Raw genomic sequence first — 22,323 nt, 5'->3', positions numbered from 1 at the left:
TTGTTTTCTCGTCTGTATCGTCCTACCCTCAAAGGGTGTTACGGGGATAGGTCTGCTTCTTTCCTCTATGCACTATGTGGCAACAATACCCAGTAGACCATTACCTTGGGGAAGCGCTGTAGTCTACTATTCTCTAATCTCCCCTCTCTTCTGGGTGTCTCATTAAAAGTTGGAGGGAGACAGATGGTGCGGTTTAAGTCAAGCATGGCTGACTTCAAATGTCAGCTTCTCTATCTCTGTGTGTGATGTTTAGTGTACATCTTAGGCAGTGTTCAGACAGGCAGCCTAATTCTGACAAAAAAAATCTCACAAAATTGGTCTTTTGACCAGTCACATCAGCTCTGAAAAGATCTTATGAGCACAGCCTGACACTCTTCTCCCTCTCTCTCCTGCCCTGAGGGCGAGTGTATATTCCTAATGGTCCATCCTTCAGGGTTGAGAGTGTGGATGGATTGGTGGGATGAAAGTATAAAACGTGTTGGGGTTAGGAGTTTAAGAAATCCTTCATATAAAAACACATTTGAACATTTTTTATAATACACAACACCACAATCATACATATTGTACATGTAATAGTTTGATAAAATGTATTTCCATTATTACTCAAATAAAAACACCCCGAACCCCGAGAACAATGTACAGAAAAAAAGCTAAGGAGAAGCTCCCCTTGTAGCTGAACGCAACATATCATACAGAATAGGTCAAACATTCAACCACTATATTGAATAAGTATGCAGTTCATATACAGTAGGACCTCAGATTGGGAATCCAGGTTCTTTCAAAAACGTTGAAATGTTTGTAATTTTGCAATGTACTGGGGGGAAAGAGTTCAAACAATTATGGATAATATGAATTGAGTATTTCCATGTATTGGTCAACTGGATATGGTCTAGACTCCATCTCTATCATGGACTCAGAAGTACAGCAGTTTATTAGTAAACATTCAACAATCCTTTTCTCTAGGCCAATTTAAGACCTAACACAGGGACACTGATGAATAGTCATTGACTGAAAATGCTGGATAAAGTGGTTCAGTGAAGGTGGACTGGAATGTGTGGAGGTGGGTCAGAGTGTCAGAGTAGACTAGGTAGAAGGACAGAATGCCTTGTGAGGAGTTCAGATACACCCCAACTCTGTCAGTGCTGGAAGAGGGGGCAGGTATGACCGTGTGCTCATTTTTGTGCCAGACAGAGAGTTTGAGGAAACCATGTTTGAGGAGTCTTAGGCTCCAGGATTTGTCATTGTAACCAAGCAAACAGTTATGCCCTTTTCCAACCCTGCTCATGTGTTTATATGCCACACCTACATGAAACCCTTTCCCACTACACTCTGCCTCCCAGTAACAGCACCCAGTCAGACCCTCTCTACACAGCACCTGAGGACAGTCATTAAATCTTTCTGTGTGAGGCAAACATAGATGATCATCATCCTCCCATGTCACAGTTCTTCCGTTGTTAGACAGAGAGAGCGTTTTGTGTGCTGTGTTAGGGTCCAGTGTGAGCGCACAGGCATCTGCAATAAATAGAGGTTAGGAATCGGTACACATGCCAAGATTAATTTATGCATTTAGGAGACTAGAGAAGTTAACGATGAAAAACATACACTTCTTCAGGCCTGGTTTTAAGTAGCACTCTTCATTGTGTTCCACACTAAGGGAAGCAGAGGAACAGTGATTTAGTGACAGAAACAAGACTTGTAACTCAGTGAAACCGGCACTGAATAGTTATTCAGACACAGGTTAAGCCTAGTTTTGGACTAAGGAGCACTTTCAAGTTACTTGATTTACTTTAGTATGAAGAGTGGATCGCCCAGTACATCAGAGAGCAGTCTCACTCCTCTGTCTCCTGGGTGATTGTAGCTCAGATCCAGCTCTCGCAGGTGTGAGGGGTTTGACCTCAGAGCTGAAGCCAGAGAAGCACATCCTTCCATTGAGACAAGACAGCCAGAAAGCCTGCAAAAGGAAGACATCACTATTTTAAAAGACTTCTAACTACTCATTTCATATATGTACATGGTTAATTAATTAAATGGGCTATCTATTGAAATGGGCTGTGTATGACAATTTCATAATCTCATAACTACCTCAGTGTCTCCAGTTCACAATGTTTACTCCCCAGTCCAGCAGAGAGCAGCTTCACTCCTGAATTGTGCAGGTTATTGTCACAGAGTACTAGCGTTCTCAGGTATGAGGGGTTTGAACGTAGAGCTGAAGCCAAAGAAGCACAGCCTTCCTCTGTGATGCCACAGGATGACATCCTGCAGGAAGAGTTCAGAGAAATCTTAAATATTAAATACCACAATATTTGTGAGATTGTTTAAGGTGTAGTTACAAGGTTAAACCTTTAACATTTCTACCTGCAACGAGCACCAAATGCCAGTTACATCGTAGTAGCAGAGGAATAGAAATCCACGAGCGTAAAACGTACTTTGTAGAACGCTGTCTGATGGTGTAAAAATCAGCCTTTTTGTTGTGACTAGCCCGTTCGAATGTCACGTGTGCAACTTCCTGTATTATGATTGGGCCTCGTTGGCGTGGTTGATAAGGTAAGAACCAGTACTAAGGCTGGGTTTACACAGGCAGCCAAATTCTGATCTTTTGCCCAATTATTGTCAAAGGATCTGAATTGGGTTGCCTGTGTAAACCCAGCCTGTCATTTCAGGTGTTTCAAGGTAGTGTCCTTAAAAGAGTGGCTGCTTATTCGACTTTTCAGATATTTTGTTCTCCAGGCTAAAGATCCCGAAACGTTGGGATGTGCGGATCACATTTGGAGCTTCTGTTTATGCTCTACTTTACACACATTCTCTGCTCTACTACTCTGGTGAATGGTTAGATCAAAGCTGAATCAATGTCTGCAAAATCGCATAATCATAACAGAACTGAGTATAATAGTATTAATGTATGTTATTGTAAGACAAAAAACACATTTTTCCTCCCATGTGGCCGAAACTCAACATTATGCAAAATAAACACAAACTATGCTATGGTTTGTAAACACCATCTGCGCAAAAATCTGGTCACTGTACATCATTCAAAAACACTGTATAACTCAAGAAAATCTAAATGCACACCCCCATAAACTGATTGAAGTCAAATAGTTGGTATGCAGATGCTGCATGGACGTGTCATCAGTAAAACTTGAATAATTATCATTCCCGATTGACAGTGACAAATGTGAAGGGAAGGCAGACTTGACAGGTTTAGCAAAAATGTCTAGCTAAATGACCACAAAACACGCCCACAAGGCCTTTTCGCCTCAATTTGTAGGGACATGGGCTAGAGGTCGACCAATTAATTAGGGCCGATTTCAAATTTTTATAACAATTGGTAATCAGCATTTTTGGTCGCTGATTATGGCTAATTACATTGCAATCCACGAGGAGACTGCATGCGAGGTAAGTTGCTAGCTAGCGTTAAACCTATTAAAAAAAAAAAACTATCTTCACATAATCGTTGCAATCCTGCGTTGCAAATAATCAATGCGTTGCCTGTTAATTTATCATCGAATCACAGCCTACTTCAATTTCGCCAAACTGGTGATTTAACAAAAGCACATTCGCGGGGAAAAAAGCACCCTGTCCCTAACCATAAACATCAATGCCTTTCTTAAAATCAATACACAGAAGTATATATTTTTAAACCTGCATATTTAGTTAAGAAATTCATGTTAGCAGGCAAAATAGGAAAATTGTGTCACTTCTCTTACGTTCAGTGCAAGCAGAGTCAGGGTATATGCAGCAGTTTGTGCCGCCTGGCTCTTTGCAAACTGTGTGAAGACCATTTCTTCCTAACAAAGACTAATTAAATTTGCCAGAATTTTACATAATTATGACATTGCAGGTTGTGCAATGTAACAACAATATTTAGATTTAGGGTTGCCACTCGTTCGATGAAATACGGAACGGTTCCGTATTTCACTGAAAGAATAAATGTTTTGTTTTCTAAATGATAGTTTCTGGATTTGACCATATTAATGACCAAAGGCTCGTATTTCTCTGTGTTTATTATAATTATGTCTATGATTTGATATAGCAGTCTGAGCGGTGGTAGGCAGCAGTAGGCTCGTAAGCATTCATTCAAACAGCACTTTACGGCGTTTGCCAGTAGCTCTTAGCAATGCTTGAAGCACAGCGTTGTTTATGACTTCACACCTATCGACTCCCGACATTAGGCTGGCAAAACTAAAGTGCCTATAAGAACATCCAATAGTCAAAGGTATATGAAATACAAATGGTATAGAGAGAAATAGTCGACGTGTCATAATTCCTATAGTAACTACAACCTAAAATGAATTAACTGGGAATATTGAAGACTCATTTTAAAAGGAACCACCAGCTTTCATATGTTCTCATGTTCTGAGAAAGGAACTTAAACGTCAGCTTTTTACATGGCACAATTGCACTTTTACTTTCTCCTCCAACACTGTTTTTGCATTATTTAAACCAAATGTAAAGTTTCATTATTTATTTGAGACTAAATTGATTTTATTGATGTATTATATTAAGTTAATACAAAAGTGTTCATTCAGTATGGTTGTAATTGTCATTATTACAAATATATATATATATAAAAAACTCCCTCACTCTTCGACCTCCTCCACGAGAAAATTACCAATTTATTTTCTGTTTTTGTTGGCTCCCCCACGTGGGGGTTCATGCTCTCTGATTGACTCAAAGTCACGTTGTTGGCCACTGACGAACATTGCGATTCTACAAGTAGAATGGTAGGTTCGTCACTACCGGGTCGGCATGCTGCAGTTACCGCTTTTGTTCTAGCAAGAGAAAAGGAACGGCCTCCCACTGTGATAAGTACCTATCGGCAGTGAGAGCATGGTGTGTTTCCTGCTTTAGTCAATCATTCCAGAAGAGGTCAAAGGTCTCTAGCTTTTCTTTACTACAGAACACGCTTCTCTTTCTGAACAAAAAAAATGCACATACATCAAAGTCTCCAATTTCTGTAGTCCAGCAGAGAGCAGTTTCACACCCGAATCTTGTAAATCATTGCCACCCAGGTCCAGCTCTCTCAGGTGTGATGAGGTTGAGCCAAGAGCAGACTCCAAAGCTGAACAACATTCCATTGTTAGATTGCATTGATTTAGCCTTAGGAAAAAAATATACAGAATTATGGTTAATAGTCATAGCCTCCTACTGTCTATACAGAAATAAAAAAATCATTCAAAATAGACCAGAAAGCATAATTTCATTAGTTTAGGGAAAACAATAAGCTGTGGATTGTTTTAAATCGCATTGCCCACAAATCAGAAGGGCGAATTTGGGCAGTGCATGCTGAAAATACCAAATAGATGGTTGAGTTGCGACTGTCAGTGAAAAGTAGAGGCCCAGCTAGGCATACTTTTATTTAACTAGTCAAGTCAGTTAAGAACAAACTCCTATTTACAATGACAGCCTAGGAACAGTGGGTTCACTGCTTTGTTCAGTGCAGAACGACAGATTTTTTACCTTGTCAAGTCGGGGATTCGAGCTAGCAATCTTTGGGTTACTAGTCCAACGCTCTAACCACTAGGCTACCTGCCACCCCTACTGCAATATTTTAAAAAACAATTGCGGGAAACCATAGATATTTGCTTTCCAAACTATTGCTGTAAAGGGAAGACAAATACTTTAGTTATACAAATGATCTACTTAATTGAGAGAACAGTATAGCCTGTCTTATTGGCACCAGCGAAGAGCATCGGTCATATCCCGAGCTGAAACAAACACTTGAACTGGACAACTTTATCTCAACCTGTTCATTCAAAGACATGCTTACTGACAGTTATGGCTGCTTTCCGTGATGTATTGTTGTCTCTACCTTCTTGCCCTTTGTGCTGTTGTCTGTACCATGTTTTGTGCTGCTACCATGCTGTTGTGTGTTGCTGCCTTGCTATGTTGTCTTAGGTCTCGCTTTATGTAGTGTTGTCTATCTTGTCATGTGTGTTTTGTCCTATATAATATAAATATACACACACACACACACACACAGTGGGGCAAAAAAGTATTTAGTCAGCCACCAATTGTGCAAGTTCTCCCACTTAAAAAGATGAGAGGCCTGTAATTTTCATCATAGGTACACTTCAACTATGACCGACAAAATGAGAAAAAAAATCCAGAAAATCACATTGTAGGATTTTTAATCAATTTATTTGCAAATTATGGTGGAAAATAAGTATTTGGTCACCTACAAACAAGCAAGATTTCTGGCTCTCACATACCTGTAACTTCTTCTTTAAGAGGCTCCTCTGTCCTCCACTCGTTACCTGTATTAATGGCACCTGTTTGAACTTGTTATCAGTATAAAAGACACCTGTCCACAACCTCAAACAGTCACACTCCAAACTCCACTATGGCCAAGACCAAAGAGCTGTCAAAGGACACCAGAAACAAAATTGTAGACCTGCACCAGGCTGGGAAGACTGAATCTGCAATAGGTAAGCAGCTTGGTTTGAAGAAATCAACTGTGGGAGCAATTATTAGGAAATGGAAGACATACAAGACCACTGATAATCTCCCTCGATCTGGGGCTCCACGCAAGATCTCACCCCGTGGGGTCAAAATGATCACAAGAACAGTGAGCAAAAATCCCAGAACCATACGGGTGGACCTAGTGAATGACCTGCAGAGAGCTGGGACCAAAGTAACAAAGCTAGAGAGCATTTTTTATCCAGAAGAATATTTGGAGGATGTCATATGGTCAGATGAAACCAAAATATAACTTTTTGATAAAAACTCAACTCGTCGTGTTTGGAGGACAAAGAATGCTGAGTTGCATCCAAAGAACACCATACCTACTGTGAAGCATGCGGGTGGAAACATCATGCTTTGGGGCTGTTTTTCTGCAAAGGGACCAGGACGACTGATCCGTGAAAAGGAAAGAATGAATGGAGCCATGTATCGTGAGATTTTGAGTGAAAACCTCCTTCCATCAGCAAGGGCATTGATGATGAAACGTGGCTTCGTCTTTCAGCATGACAATGATCCCAAACACGAAGGAGTGGCTTCGAGTGGCTTCGTAAGAAGCATTTCAAGGTCCCGGAGTGGCCTAGCCAGTCTCCAGATCTCAACCCCATAGAAAATCTTTGGAGGGAGTTGAAAGTCCGTATTGCCCAGCAACCGCCCCAAAACATCACTGCTCTAGAGGAGATCTGCATGGAGGAATGGGCCAAAATACCAGCAACAGTGTGTGAAAACCTTGAAGACTTACAGAAAACATTTGACCTCTGTCATTGCCGACAAATGGTATATAACAAAGTATTGAGATACACTTTTGTTATTGACCAAATACTTATTTTCCACCATAATTTGCAAATAAATTCAAAGTGATTTTCTGGAAAATATTTTCTCATTTTGTCTGTCATAGTTGAAGTGTACCTATGATGAAAATTACAGGCCTCTCATCTTAAGTGGGAGAACTTGCACAATTGGTGGCTGACTAAATACTTTTTTGCCCCACTGTGTGTGTGTGTATATATATATACACATACATACACACAGTTAAAGTCAGAAGTTTACATACACCTTAGACAAATACATTTAAACTCAGTTTCACAATTCCTGACATTTAATCATAGTAAAAATAAATAAAGGATCACCACTTTATTTTAAGAATGTGAAATGTCAGAAAATAGAGAATTATTTATTTTGGCTTTTATTTATTTCATCACATTCCCAGTGGGTCAGAAGTTAACATACACTCAATTAGTATTTGGTAGCATTACCTTTAAAATTGTTTGACCCAAGTTAAACGTTTTGGGTAGCCTTCCACAAGCTACCCACAATAAGTTGGGTGAATTTTGGCCCATTCCTCCTGACAGAGCTGGTGTAACTGAGTCAGGGTTGTAGGCCTCCTTGCTCGGACATACGTTTTTTTTCAGTTCTGCCCACAAATTTTCTATAGGATTGAGGTCAGGGTTTTGTGATGGCCACTCCAATACCTTGACTTTGTTGTCCTGAAGCCATTTTGCCACAACTTTGGAAGTATGCTTGGGGTCATTTTCCATTTGGAAGACCCATTTGCGACCAAGCTTTAACTTCCCGACTGATGTCTTGAGATGTTGCTTCAATATATCCACATAATTGTCCTGCCTCACGATGCCATCTATTTTGTGGAGTGCACCAGTCCCTCCTGCAGCAAAGCCCCCCCACAACATGATGCTCCCACCCCCGTGCTTCACGGTAGAGATGGTGTTCTGTCTTGCAAGCCTCCCCTTTTCCCTCCAAACATAAATGGTCATTATGGCCAAGCAGTTCTATTTTTGTTTCATCAGACCAGAGGACATTTCTCCAAAATGCATGATCTTTGCAGTTGCAGATTTGCAGTTGCAAACCGTAATCTGGCTTTTTTTAATGGCAGTTTTGGAGCAGTGGCCTCTTCCTTGTTGAGCGGCTTTTCAGGTTATGTTGCTATAGGACTCGTTTTACTGTAGATATAGATAGATACCAGTCTCCTCCAGCATCTTCACAAGATCCTTTGATGTTGTTCTGGGATTGATTTGCACTTTTCGCACCAAAGTACGTTCATCTCTAGGAGACAGAACACGTCTCCTTCCTGAGCGGTATGACGGCTGCTTGGTCCCACGGTGTTTATACTTGCGTACCATTGTTTGTACAGATGAACGTGGTACCTTCAGGCGCTTGGAAATTGCTCCCAAGGATGAACCAGACTTCTGGAGGTCAACAATTTTATTTCTGAGGTCTTGGCTGATTTATTTTAAATTTTTCCAAAATGTCAAGCAAAGAGGCACTGAATTTGAAGGTAGGCCTTGAAATACATCCACAGGTACACCACCAATTGACTGAAATGATGTCAATTAGCCTATCAGAAGCTTCTAAAGCCATGACCTTATTTTGTGGAATTTTCTAAGCAGTTTAAAGGCACAGTCAACTCAGTGTATGTAAACTTCTGACCCACTGGAATTGAGATAATCTGTCTGTAAACAGTTGTTGGAAAAATTATCAATTAAAGTAGATGTCCTAACCGACTTGCCAAAACTATAGTTTGTTAACCAGAAATTTGTGGAGTTTTTGAAAAATTAGTTTTAATGACTCCAACCTAAGTGTATGTAAACTTCCGACTTCAACTGTATATATTATTTTTATCCCCCGTCCCCACAGGAGGCCTTTTGGTAGGCCATCATTGTAAATAAGAATGTTATTTCCTGACTTGCCTAGTTAAATTAAAAATCATCATAAATATCCCCGGTGATGGCGGTAGATGAATGACACGAGAATGGGCCTCAGGTTCTCGTCACAGTATCTGTGTGCATTCAAATTGCCATCAATAAAATGCAATTGTGTTTGTTGTCCGTAGGTTATGCCTACCCATGACGCAATACACGCTGCCTGCCATCTGCCCGGTACAGTTGAAACCAAGATTTATCCGTGAAGAGCACACTTATCCAGCGTGCCAGTGGCCAACGAAGGTGAGCATTTGCCTACTGAAGTTGGTTACAACACCCAACCTGCAGTCTGGTCAAGACCCTGGTGATGACAACGAGCTTGCAGATGAGCTTCCCTGAGACGGTTTGACAGTTTCTTCAGAAATTATTTGGTTGTGCAAACCCAGTTTCATCAGCTGTCCGGGTGGCTGGTCTCAGACTATCCCGCAGGTGAAGAGGCCGGATGTGAAGGTCCTGGTCTGGAGTGGTTTCACATGGTCTGTGGTTGTGAGGCCGGTTGGACGTACTGCCAAATTATCTAAAACCACATTGGAGGTGGCTTTTGGTAGAGAACTTAACAATCAAATTTGTGCACAGAATGAGAGAAATAAGCTTTTTGTGCGTATGGAACATTTTGGGGATCTTTTATTTCAGCTCATGAAACTACAGGACCATGCTGAGTTTATATTTTTGTTCAGTGTAAAAGGGCAACATTTTCCCAAGGGTGCAGTGAGAACCAATGGGTTGGACGATACTTCTCATCATCTTTAAAAAAAATAGTATACTTAGGGCCTCCCAGGTGGCGCAGTGGCCTAATGCACTGCATCGCAGCGCTAGCTGTGCCACGAGAGACTCTGGGTTTGCGCCCCAGGCGGGTTTGGCCGGTAGGAAAATCCTTGTCTCATCGCGCACCCTGTGGCAGGCCGGGTCCCGTGTACGCTAACCAAGGTCGCCAGGTGCACAGTGTTTCCTCCGACACAGGGTGGCTTCCGGGTTGGATGCGCGCTGTGTTAAGAAGCAGTGCGGCTTGGTTGGGTTGTGTTTTGAAGGATGCATGGCTTTCGACCTTCGTCTCTCCCGAGCCCGTACGGGAGTTGTAGCGATGCGACAAGACAATAATTACTAACAATTGGATAGCACGTAATTGGGGGAAAAAATAAATACATTTAAAAAAGGTATACTTAACTGGAAATCAACCAATTCTCAGTCGTTAACGAACAGGTAAAATTATGTAAAAATTGGAAGTGTGTAGGCTACGGAGAGAAACAAAGTGATGTGGGCGCTGGATATGGAGGTGTGTGCTAGTGGATCTGGACAGGTGTGATGTAGTTGATGTTTGTTTATAAAATATATGAAAAAGGAATAGTCTGCAAATGTGATGATGAATATTGGTTTACCCACGCTGCCTGAGGTAGTCTACACACATACTGTAATTACACCTAAATGTGGCACAAACAAACAAAATTTGCTCACCTCAAGATCCTCAGTTTACAGCTTTGACTACACAACCCATCACAGAGCAGATCCATACGAGAGTGCTGCAAGTCATTGTAACTCAGGTCCAGCTTTCGCAGTAAGTTTGTTGACTTTATAGCTGAGGCCACTACTCCCCAAGACCTCTCTGTGAGGTTACAGCCAGCAAGTCTACAACAACAGAGTAAATACAATTAAACTAACCTCTACAAATGTGTAGGTACAGTGCATTCGGAAAGTATTAAGACACCTTCCCTTTTAGTTACGTTTCAGCCTTATTTTAAAATGGATGAAATACATTTTTCCTCATCAATCTACACACAACACCCCATAATGACAAAGAGAAAACAGGTATAAAAATATTTGAAAAAACAGATACCTTTATTTACACAAGTATTCAGACCCTTTGCTATGAGACTCGAAAATGAGCTCAGGGTTAGGGTTACAGGCACACACCTGTCTATATAAGGTCACACAGTTGACAGTGCATGTCAGAGCAAAAACCAAACTGAGGTCGAAGGAATTGTCCGTAGAGCTCAGAGACAGGATTGTGTCGAGGCACAGATCTGGGGAAGGGAAACAAAACATTTCGGTTGCATTGAAGGTCCCCAAGAACAGTGGCCTCCATCATTCTTAAATGGAAGAAGGTTAGAACCACCATGACTCTTCCTAGAGCTGGCCACGCGGATAAACAGGGGAGAAGGGACGTGATCAAGAACCCGACGGTCATTCTGGCAGAGCTCCAGAGTTCCTCTATGGAGATGGGAGAACCATCCAGAAGGACAACCAGCTTTGCAGCACTCCACCAATAAGGACTTTATGGTAGAGTGGCCAGACAGAAGCCACTCCTTAGTAAAAGGCACATGACAGCCACTTGGAGTTTGCCAAAAGGCACTTAAAGGACTCAGACCATGAGAAACAAGATTATCTGGTCATGATTAAACTCCTTGGCCTGAATGCCAAGCGTCACACCTGGAGGAAACCTGGCACCATCTCTATGGTGAAGCATGGTGGTGCCAGCATCATACTGTGGGGAGGTTTTTCAGCAGCAGGGACTGGGAGATTAGTCAGAATCGAGGGAAAGATGAACTGAGCAAAGTACACAGAGATCCTTGATGAAAACCTGCTCCAGAGCGCTCAGGATCTCGGAAGGTGAACCTTTGCCCCCAGTCTAACAGGACAACGACCCAAAGCACACAGCCAAGACAACGCAGGAGTGGCTTCAGGACAAGTCTCTGAATGTCCTAGAGTGGCCCAGCCAGAGCCCGGACTTGAATCCGATCAAACATCTCTGGAAAGACCTGAAAATAGCTGTGCAGCGACGCTCCCCATGGAACCTGACAGAGCTTGAGAGGATGTGCAGAGAAGAATGAAACTCCCCAAATAGGTGTGCCAAGCTTGTAGCGTCATACCCTAGAAGACTCAATGTGCTTCAAAGGGTCTGAATACTTATGCAAATGTACTAAATTTATTTTTAATACAATTGTAAAAATGTATAAACCTGTTTTTGCATTGCAATTGTGGGGTATTGTGTGTAGATTGAGGGCAAAAAAACTATTCAATCAATTTTAGAATAAAGGCTGTAACGTAACAAAATGTGGAAAAAGACAAGGGGTCTGAATACTCTGTATGTGCATAATTAGCTTAACACTCACAAAGCGTTTCTGCAGTACTTGATAAGTGGAATCAGCCTCTTTCGTCCCTCCTCACAAGTGTTGAACTTCTTTAGGTCAAACTCATCCAGAATCTCCCTTGACATCAGCACAGTAGCCAGAGTTGTGCATTTAGCAGGTGAGAGCTTTGTTCCTCCACGATTTCCTGACCTCAGGTACGCTTCAACCTCTTCAGTAAGTGTATTGTCATTTATTTCAGCCAAACAGTATACAAGGTTAATGGATCTCTCGGGGGAGTTGTGCAACCTCAGCTGTTCCTTTATGTAAAACTTTGTTTCTTCAACACTATCTGCATAGCTCTCCGTCTCTGACAGTAGGTCTTGTAGGAGTCTCTGATTGGAGTCCAGTGAAAGGCCAAGAAGGAAGCGGAGCATAAGGTCCAGATGTCCATTCACACTCTGCAAGGCATTGAGCAATGCACTCTTCAGTAACACATGGAAGGATGGTTTTTCATGTAGAACCAGCTCTGAAGACTCAGAGCCAGACACTTCTTCAGCCTCATCATCATTGAATGACTCGGAGTGTTCCTCAGGCTCTTCCTCCAGAGTTGAGTTTTCTTCAATAGTGGACTCTAGACTTTCTCCAGACTCATCACTCTGCGAAGCATCTGAATGGTCGCCGTTATCACCAAACAAAGCCGCAGAACCTTCTTCCAGGTCCTCCTCAACAAACCCCTTATGGAGGAAAGACTCCAACACACAAAGGTTATCGGTTGTGTAGCAGTAGAGTAAATACAGAGCGGCAAAGTACTCCTGGATGGTGAAATGCACAAAGCAGTAGACTTTCTCGCAGTAGAGCCCATCTTCTTGTTTAAAGATTTCTGTGCACAATCCAGATTTCACTGAAGCTACATTGATGTCAAGGCCACACTCTATCAGATCCTTCTCATAAAATATGAGATTGCTTTTCTTCAGGTGTTCAAAAGCTAGCTTGGCCAGCTTTAGAATGATCTCTTTATCTGATTCTTTGATCCTCCGCGCATCTGTCTCATTGCTGTTATGATACTTCTGGTTCTTCAGGTTTGTCTGAATGAGCACGAAGTGTGTGTACATCTCAGAAATTGTTTTTGGGATTTCTTTGCAGTCATTTGTCAACATCTCCCCTAGAACCATAGCAGTGATCCAGCAGAAGACTGGAATCTGGCACATGATGTTGAGGCTCCTTTTTGTCTTTATGTGGGAGATGATTCGGTTGCCCAGGTTCGCATCCCAACAGAATCTCTTCCTGAAGTACTCCTCCTTCTGTGAGTCATTGAACCCACGCACTTCTGTCATCTGTGTTATGTTCTTCCTGGGGATCTGATTGGCTGCTGCTGGTCGGGAGGTTATCCAGAGGCGAGCACTGGGTAGCAGATTCCCCTTAATGAGATTTGTCAAAAGCACATCAATGGGCGCTTCTTCTGTCATGTCAAACAATATCTTGTTTCGATTGAAATCCAGTGGAAGTTGGCTTTCATCCAGACCATCGAAAATGAACAGAACTTGACAACCTGCAATTTTCTTTGCATCTATTTCTCTAAGTTCATTGTGGAAGCTACACAGAAGGCCATGAAGACTGAACTGTTTTTCGACCAAATTCAAATCCCGGAAAGGAAGCAGAAATATGAAATCCAGATGCGAATTGGCTTTTCCTTCTGCCCAGTCAAGGATGAACTTCTGGACTGTGACTGTTTTTCCGATCCCAGCAATGCCCTTGGTCATCACAGTTGTGATTATTCTGTCCTGTCCAGGTAAAGGTTTAAAGATGTCGTTGCAGTTGACAGGAGTGTCTTCTGATGTGCATGTTCGGGATGCTGTCTCAATCTGCAACACCTCATGTTTGTTACAGAGCCCTTCGGTCTCTCCTGCTGTGATGTAGAGTTTTGTGTAAATATTGTTGAGAAGAGTTTCATTTCTGGCGTTGCCTTCAAACAGGTGCTTACAGCGGCTTTTCAGTCTGGCTTTATGCTTCTCTTTGACTCTCTGTATGAGAGCATCCTCTGCAAGGACAAAGTTACAGGGACACAAAACACACAGATTAAAAAAAAGGTAAGGTATGTGATGATGACCACCAGTTGAAAAGCACACAAGTGAAATAATCACATTGCCAAATCACCACATGATATCTACTTAGCAGTAGGAAGTAGGAAGTCTTCTATGTGTCTGCTTTGCTGTAACTTGGATGTGCACCAGGTACAGGCTGTCAGGCCACCCTTCACTTACTGTAGAAACAGGACAGAAACACAATCAGTTTATGGTGCTAAAATTAAATGGTGAGGATAAATGCAGAGTCCATTTGATCCAGTTTAGGATACTGTAAAAACCCACTACTACTATGACTGCTACTGCAAGTACACTAATCATTTGCATAATACACTAGTCTATAGTGTTCGAAAAATGTATGTCTTACCCTTGATCACTGCTTTGTGGAGCCGCTGACAAGTCCACTGGAATATACAAAACATAAACATTGCTTAGGATACAAATCATTTGGAATTTGAGTGGCACATTCTATATGAAGAAAAAAATAAGCAAAGCACAAGGTCTACCTAATGAAACGAATGTTATTCATGAGTAATTATAAAATGAAGTTACTGTTTTAAATGTATTCAGATGCTGATTAGAATCATAACAGATACACTTACCGCTCTGTTGAGATGACACGTTAATATTAACAGAGCCCAAAATATAGTTGTTGTTGAGTTGTGGTGCAACATTAGTGCCTCCAGACTGGGCTGTGTAGGAATGTCCAAAAGCATGTGCTGCTAACATGAGGGATGGGGAGGAGGAGACTGGTGGAATGGATGACGGGAGAGGAGGGCCCAGTGAAACCGAGGATGGGGAGGAGGAGACTGGTGGAATGGATGACGGGAGAGGAGGGCCCAGTGAAACCGAGGATGGGGAGGAGGAGACTGGTGGAATGGATGACGGGAGAGGAGGGCCCAGTGAAACCGAGGATGGGGAGGAGGAGACTGGTGGAATGGATGACGGGAGAGGAGGGCCCAGTGAAACCGAGGATGGGGAGGAGGAGACTGGTGGAATGGATGACGGGAGAGGAGGGCCCAGTGAAACCGAGGATGGGGAGGAGGAGACTGGTGGAATGGATGACGGGAGAGGAGGGCCCAGTGAAACCGAGGATGGGGAGGAGGAGACTGGTGGAATGGATGACGGGAGAGGAGGGCCCAGTGAAACCGAGGATGGGGAGGAGGAGACTGGTGGAATGGATGACGGGAGAGGAGGGCCCAGTGAAAGAGGATGGGGGGTGGAGACGTGTGGTGAAACAGAGGATGACAGAGAGGAAAGGTGAGGATGAGTAAGATGTGGAAAGGGGGGTTGCCGTGGTGTAACGGAAGAATGGAGAGGCTGGCAGTTTGATGAAAAGGAAGAGGATGGGAGTGAAGCTTGTGTCTGCTCCGTGGTAGGTTGATCTCCTAGACCTAGAGAGAGGAAAGAGAGTTGGATACTACATACTTGTCACTTACAAAAACTCTGACTTAGGGATAGCCCCCTTTGTTTCAATTTTCACCTAAAATGACATAACCAAATCTAACTGCCTGTAGCTCCGGCCCTGAAGCAATGATATGCATATTCTTGATACCATTTGAAAGGAAACACTTTGAAGTTTGTGGAAATGTGAATTGAATGTAGGATAATATAACACAATAGATCTGGTAGAAGAAAATACAAAGGAAAAAAGTTTTTTTTTCTACCACCACCTTTGAAATGCAACAAAGGTCCCAGTTCTAGCCATCACTCTGGTTGTAATTCCGATTGTGCGTATGAAGAGTTTCAGACGGATAACTTGAAGTATGAGCGAACTACATGACATTTAGTGTGAAATCACCCAGGAACATTTGGGCGAATCGCGAAGGAGACATTTGCATTCATATGACATTTTTCTGCAAGAATATCGTCAAATCTGTATACTTAGACTTTGATTTAGCTTTTCCAGTATTAGTAGCCATATTATAAGTTCAACATTTACAAAACAACCCGTTTTCATAACTGAATATTCTTATAATTTTTGTCCAAAAGGAAAAGGCATACTGTTGCAAAAGGTTAGCAGCTACATTTTACGACAGATACAGGGTTTCTGGATACTCCCGTGAAGCCCAGCTCATTGGCTATCTAGCTAGCTCTGTTTGACTGCGATTTGTACTTATTTGACAAAGCTAGAGTCAATCAAGTGAGAGTCGGCCTGCCATGAAGGCGTCGCTCTTTTTTCCTATAGGATATACTAATGATAGTGAAGTCTAGTTACGTTCTAGGATCTCTGAGGAATAAATACGAACGTGATTTGACCGGTTTAAACTACGTTTAGGGTTAGATTTTCACAGATTCTTTGAAAATTGAACGAGTGGAAATACAAAATCAATTGTGCATGCTATATGGACCTTTTTGGGATATGAAAAAGGATTTTATCTAACAAATTCATGTTATCTCTGGGAAGGACAACAACCACCCGAGCCACTGCCTGTTCACCCCGCTATCATCCAGAAGGAGAGGTCAGTACAGGTGCATCAAAGCTGGGACCGAGAGACTGAAAAACATCTTCTATCTCAAGGCCATCAGACTGTTAAACAGCCACCACTAACATTGAGTGGCTGCTGCCAACACACTGACTCAACTCCAGCCACTTTAATAATGGGAATTGATGGGAAATGATGTAAAATATATCACTAGCCACTTTAAACAATGCTACCTATTATAATGTTTACATACCCTACATTATTCATCTCATATGTACATGTATATTCTGTACTCTATATCATCTACTGCATCTTTATGTAATACATGTATCACTAGCCACTAACTATGCCACTTTGTTTACATACTCATCTCATATGTATATACTGTACTCGATACCATCTACTGTATCTTGCCTATGCCGCTCTGTACCATCACTCATTCATATATCTTTATGTACATATTCTTTATCCCTTTACACTTGTGTGTATGAGGTAGTAGTTTTGGAATTGTTAGCTAGATTACTTGTTGATTATTACTGCATTGTCGGAACTAGAAGCACAAGCATTTCGCTACACTCGCATTAACATCTGCTAACCATGTGTATGTGACAAATAAAATTTGATTTGATTTGATAAATCAGAGCAAGATTTCAGACTAAGTACACATTTCATCTTCAGAGGAGAATTTATCAAACCTATCGCGGTAAAAAAAAGTGTTTTGTTGTTAGGCGCTCTCCTCAAACAATAGCATGGCATTTTTTTCCGCAGTAATAGCTACTGTAAAGTGGACAGTGCAGTTATATTAACAAGAATGTAATCTTTCAGCCAATATAATATGTACCGACATTTGTTGTTTCTCTAAAATGCGTGATCATGACACAAGGCGCTGCATGATTTACAACAACTCTCCCGTTGACGGGACACCTAACCCTAACAAGTTTTCATTTTAAATGGCTTACTCCTTTTCCTGTTGCTTGAGGGTAGGTCGTTGTGTTGTTGTGGTATCTGTCCAGGCGTGTCAATGGCGGGGGAACTCTTAGGGCTCTCCCTACACTGGGGACAGGATGCTGATGGGGGACAAGACCTGCCAAACATCTTTCTAATACATGGCTTGGTGCCAAGATTCTTCTTCCACTCAGGGTTCTGCAACAATAATAGTGAATAAGACTACACAAAATGTCATTGGTAAAGTTATTGGTATCGCTTGAAAAGTTGTTAGAAAGAAGTTATGCTTTTTAGCCAAATATACTGAATATTTTAGAAAAGGGATGACTGACGACATCATTGTTTATATGACACTTGTTGAGAATTGCAGATTTCATTGACAGATATAACATGTTTAATCATCAATATAAGTGGTAATATGGGCTTATGTAATGCTTTACAAAGTTACATTGTAAATACAGGAAATAAGCAATACACATACAATTAAGAGAATAAATGAAATGTTCCATTAACCTTAGATTTACAGAGAGCCATTGACTGACCTTTGCCATGGTGCGTCTCTTTTTCCTGTCCATGGTGTCCTTCTCCAAAAGGTGTTCTTACAGGCTGCGACCAGTTTCCCCCTCTTGTCTATTTCATAGAGGCTGGGGGAATCAACAGTACCATGCAATGGAATGTTCATTATGCTCGGGAAAACAACTCGCATGCAGTCTCTCGTCTGTAGCTTATATGGGTCATTCTCATGTCATTTTTCATGTGATTTCCTCTTGGATCACTGAGATTAGGATCTGTACACATCTATTTCATTATGTTTTTTTAATCAGATATATTTTACCACAAAATCATCATCTACAGTTTCATAGTCCAAAAAAGTAAAAACAAATACATTTCTAATATATTATTTTACATTGCTGCCCTTATGAAAAGGCTTGAGTTAAACGTAACATTGAAAATAAAAATAATTTCCCAATTTCAGAGTTTTAGTATTGAGAATGCCAAGTAGGGTTAAGGGGGTGTTTGAGAATAGGAACCTCATGCTGATGGCATTTAAGTGAATAAATGAACGTAAAGATGCACTATGCAGAAATCACAACACCATTTCATGGTTGCTAAAATTCTAATAGTTCACCTACTTTTAGTTTGTGACAAAACAAGCAGTTATTGTGTAGTGAATGATTGTATCATCTAAACCACTGAAATATCCTTCTATAACCAAAAATATTGTATATTCAGCTGTTTGAACACAAAAAGGAAACATAGAAATAATACACATAGAACAGATCTACCACTTCTTAGATTTGCTTTCAACTGGAATGAAAGATCTATAACTCACATTTCTATGTGAATTTGGTCAGGAATCCCAAAAAGTTACATATTGTAGCTTTAACTTGTGCTCATCTAAGGACTACTCCTGGGGATTATGCATCATGGGTGAATACGTTTTTACAGAAACTTGAAAAAGTGTCAAAATTCAACTAGTATTTTAATGATTTATGGACAAACTACCACAAACATTTTTTGTGTTAAATGAAAATAAAGTAACATTTTATTTAGGGTGAAAACGTACAAAATAATATTCAATAAGACACTTAGCCAAGTGTCAGAATAATAGTTGATTTTTGCCAATGCATCATGGTTTTGTAACTCAATTTCCTACAGACTGGTTTCATTAGAGAGAGATCCAACCAAATCATGAGAAAACAAAAAGATACTTACTTGATACATTGGAAAGAATTAACAAAAAAAAGAGCAAACTAGAATGCTATTTGACCCTGAACAGAGAGTACACAGAGGCAGAATACCTGGCCACTGTGACTGACCCAAAATTAAGGAAAGCTTTTACAATGTACAGACTCAGTGAGAAAGGCCACCGTATGCAGACCTGGCTCTCAAGAGAAGACAGGCTATGTGCACATTGCCCACAAAATGAGGTGGAAACTGAGCTGCACTTCCTAACCTCCTGCCAAATGTATGGCCATAGAAACACATATTTCCCTCAGATTACACAGATCCACAAAGAAATTGAAAACAAATCCAATTTTGATCAACAACCATATCTATTGGGTGAAATACCACAGTGTGCGTCAGACTCAGACTCCGTCTAAACTGTACTGAACTGTACGGCGCAATCACCACCACACGCTACAACCGGATCTAGCTCTCTCTAGACAAATAAGTAGTCCAGATCGCTAGCATATGAGTAGTACTCGTCTCACTACAAAGGAGAGGAATGGAATAAATGGTGTTCGCACCTGCGAGACAATCGAACGTTTACAATAAGTAACCTAGTTCACTTTAAAAAAATATATATATATATAGGAACAGTGAAAAAAATGCAGCGAGGACTGCAGAAGCAATTTACCCGAATAGGCCATTGTCCTCGTCCAAAGCGGGCTTTGTACTGTACTTTTATTTCCAAGTCAATTTGCTTTGCATATCCCTTCAATGTATGTTTACTCGTCAACTATTATGATAAAGATTTGTATGAGACAATCCAGCTAAATTCACCGGTGGTACACATTTCGGGGTTCATTTAATTCCAGGAAGCAATACAAGCACAAGAAAAAAATATTTTAGAGTAAAGGGGCGCGGTTTACAGACTGCATTTCCTTGCCAAAAACGAACGTCCATCTGAATCCTAGTCTCCCGGCCTAAACAGACGGTTTCCCTCCAATGATTCATATACACACTAGATTACTTATAGGAGGGGTGTGTTGAAATGAAATCACCGAGTACGACAGGCGTATAGCCCATTCCCAACAAAGCAGAGTTAAAAAGTAAGAAATATTTGCTAAATAAAAAAGAAAATAGTAACACAAAAAAATACATTTTAATTTAACACTTTTTGGGTCACTACATATTGATGTGTTATTTCCTATCTTATTATTATACAATGTAGAAAATAGTTAAAATAAAGAAAAACCCTTGAATGAGTAGGAGTGTCCAAAGTTGACTGGTACTGTATATAAAAACATTTTCCTTAAAGTATAATTTTTAGAGATGACTAATGTCACTGTCCCCACTACCCTAAAAATGTAATCTAAATACTGTAGAATTTCATTCATTCCTATGGAGGACTGCTCCTACTAGGGAGTGCTTCAAAACCTCTCAATGGCCAATACATAGCATCAGTAATCCAGGGTTTGTAATCCAGGGTTTGTACACATTGGTTGCAACCCACAATGTAACAATGTCCCAGAATTAAAAAAATAAAAAGTAATCAGTGTAAGTGAATTTTTTCATTTTTCTGCAACTTTGAACCTAAATCCAATGACATTGTTCATTTTTTATTTTTTTTTCACATTGATTGACAACTCAACCAAATGTAAATCAAAACGTTGAACTGATGTCTGTGCCTACAGGCTATATAGAATTAGTGTGTAGCATCATAGTGAAGCACATTTGAATTATGGTAGGAGGAAGCTAGGAATTGGGATTCCATAAAACCAGTCCAGCAGGGCATTAGTGCCAGTCTATCCCTTCACTCATCATGAAAGTCCTATGCAAATCAAGTCAACCTCAGTGATGACATAATTACTAATGGACTTCCCCTCACAATGAATTCACATGACTACTTTCCTATTTAGAACTAGTCTATAGATAGTCATTTCGTTTAAGTGACATTGTAAAAAGGCCATATCTTTTCACAGTTTATAGTAGCAAAATAAAGGGGAACTAGCTCTGTATAATATCAAAGCCTATAGCCAGGTAATTTAACCTGGAGGTTAATCTAATCCATGTGATGTGGTATAGCCTAGCTAGCTGCAGAAGCTGTGGTCTAATAGCACTCCAATGACTATCTGGTGATTGGGAGTTATCACTTCAAACCTCACTTAGGACTGGGCTACTAACTTAGACTTACGAATATGTTCTGGTGGTGTCTGCCTGTCAGTATTTCTGCATCTGTGTGATACTTTGTTGATATGTTCATAATATTCATATGAACAAAGTATACACATTCCTTCAATTCTTTCAATGCACTTTGCAGTAGTTCGGTCACAAAATGTGGCTCTGTTGTTGGCTGTGAATTCACCCATGTTTTGCCTCTGGTGCACAATGTCCTACCTAATTCATAGGCAAAATATTTGCGTGGCAATTATAATTCTCTCTTATTTAAATTAGACTCTGAAACTGTGTTATAAAACAGGCGCATCTGAAGTGTTGGCCCCCATGTTTCATGAGCTGTAGCATGTGGATAAAATTATAAAGTCAACATTTGTGGGGTCCCTAACACTTAACCATAACGACTACACTATGTTTGCTTTTACTCTTCTCTGAACAGCTGACTTATCAGAAAAAAAGTCAACATTACTTTCTTTGGAAAATAGCAAACTTGTGAGGACTGTCAACAGTTGGCTCCAGCCAGATGTCATTGAGTGTAGTGGTCAGCAGAGGGCGCCAGAAGACACGTTCTCTTTTGCCACACAACGTCCTCAATGCCTCCTCGTGGTGAGCTCAAAGTCAACAAAACAATTGTACCTTCAAATTCGGAATGCAGTGTGCACCCCTTGGTAAAGCTAGGTTCTCTGCTAGAGCACACGGTTGCCAAACCAACCAAGAAGTACAACAACAGATACAAAAGACCAGGGATTTCTGACTTTATTTTCCATTGTCTGTGAATTGTCCCCCCATC

The 22,323-nt window shown here is 40.9% G+C and overlaps 1 protein-coding gene across 1 annotated transcript; it reads right to left on the bottom strand.

Annotated features, from left to right (window-relative positions):
• Positions 1 to 515: 515 nt before the first annotated feature.
• LOC110507986 (NACHT, LRR and PYD domains-containing protein 12) lies at positions 516 to 20,381 on the bottom strand. The gene is made up of 12 exons (XM_090223875.1): positions 20,053 to 20,381; positions 18,233 to 18,334; positions 17,705 to 17,888; positions 14,922 to 15,713; positions 14,690 to 14,723; positions 12,281 to 14,278; positions 10,626 to 10,796; positions 4,936 to 5,097; positions 2,083 to 2,256; positions 1,787 to 1,951; positions 1,603 to 1,649; positions 516 to 1,512 (listed from the first exon to the last, which is right to left on the bottom strand). The coding sequence occupies exons 2-12, from the start codon at positions 18,263 to 18,265 to the stop codon at positions 977 to 979; spliced, it is 4,296 nt and encodes a 1,431-aa protein (XP_090080001.1). The 5' UTR covers positions 18,266 to 18,334; positions 20,053 to 20,381; the 3' UTR covers positions 516 to 976.
• Positions 20,382 to 22,323: the final 1,942 nt, after the last annotated feature.

Source organism: Oncorhynchus mykiss, chromosome 27 (genome assembly GCF_057628025.1).
Source record: "Oncorhynchus mykiss isolate SJ-2025 chromosome 27, ASM5762802v1, whole genome shotgun sequence".
In the NCBI taxonomy this organism is placed as follows: domain Eukaryota; kingdom Metazoa; phylum Chordata; class Actinopteri; order Salmoniformes; family Salmonidae; genus Oncorhynchus; species Oncorhynchus mykiss.
This window is presented reverse-complemented; position numbering and strand designations above follow the sequence as displayed.

Coding starts and splice junctions, on each gene's coding strand:
- LOC110507986 (XM_090223875.1), bottom strand. CDS start 18,265: ATGGACAGGAAAAAGAGACGCACCATGGCAAAG. Junction 15,714..17,704: donor CTCAAGCAACAGGAAAAGGA/GTAAGCCATTTA, acceptor TCCTCTCTCTAG/GTCTAGGAGATCAACCTACC. Junction 5,098..10,625: donor TGTAAACTGAGGATCTTGAG/GTGAGCAAATTT, acceptor TTTTTTCCTAAG/GCTAAATCAATGCAATCTAA.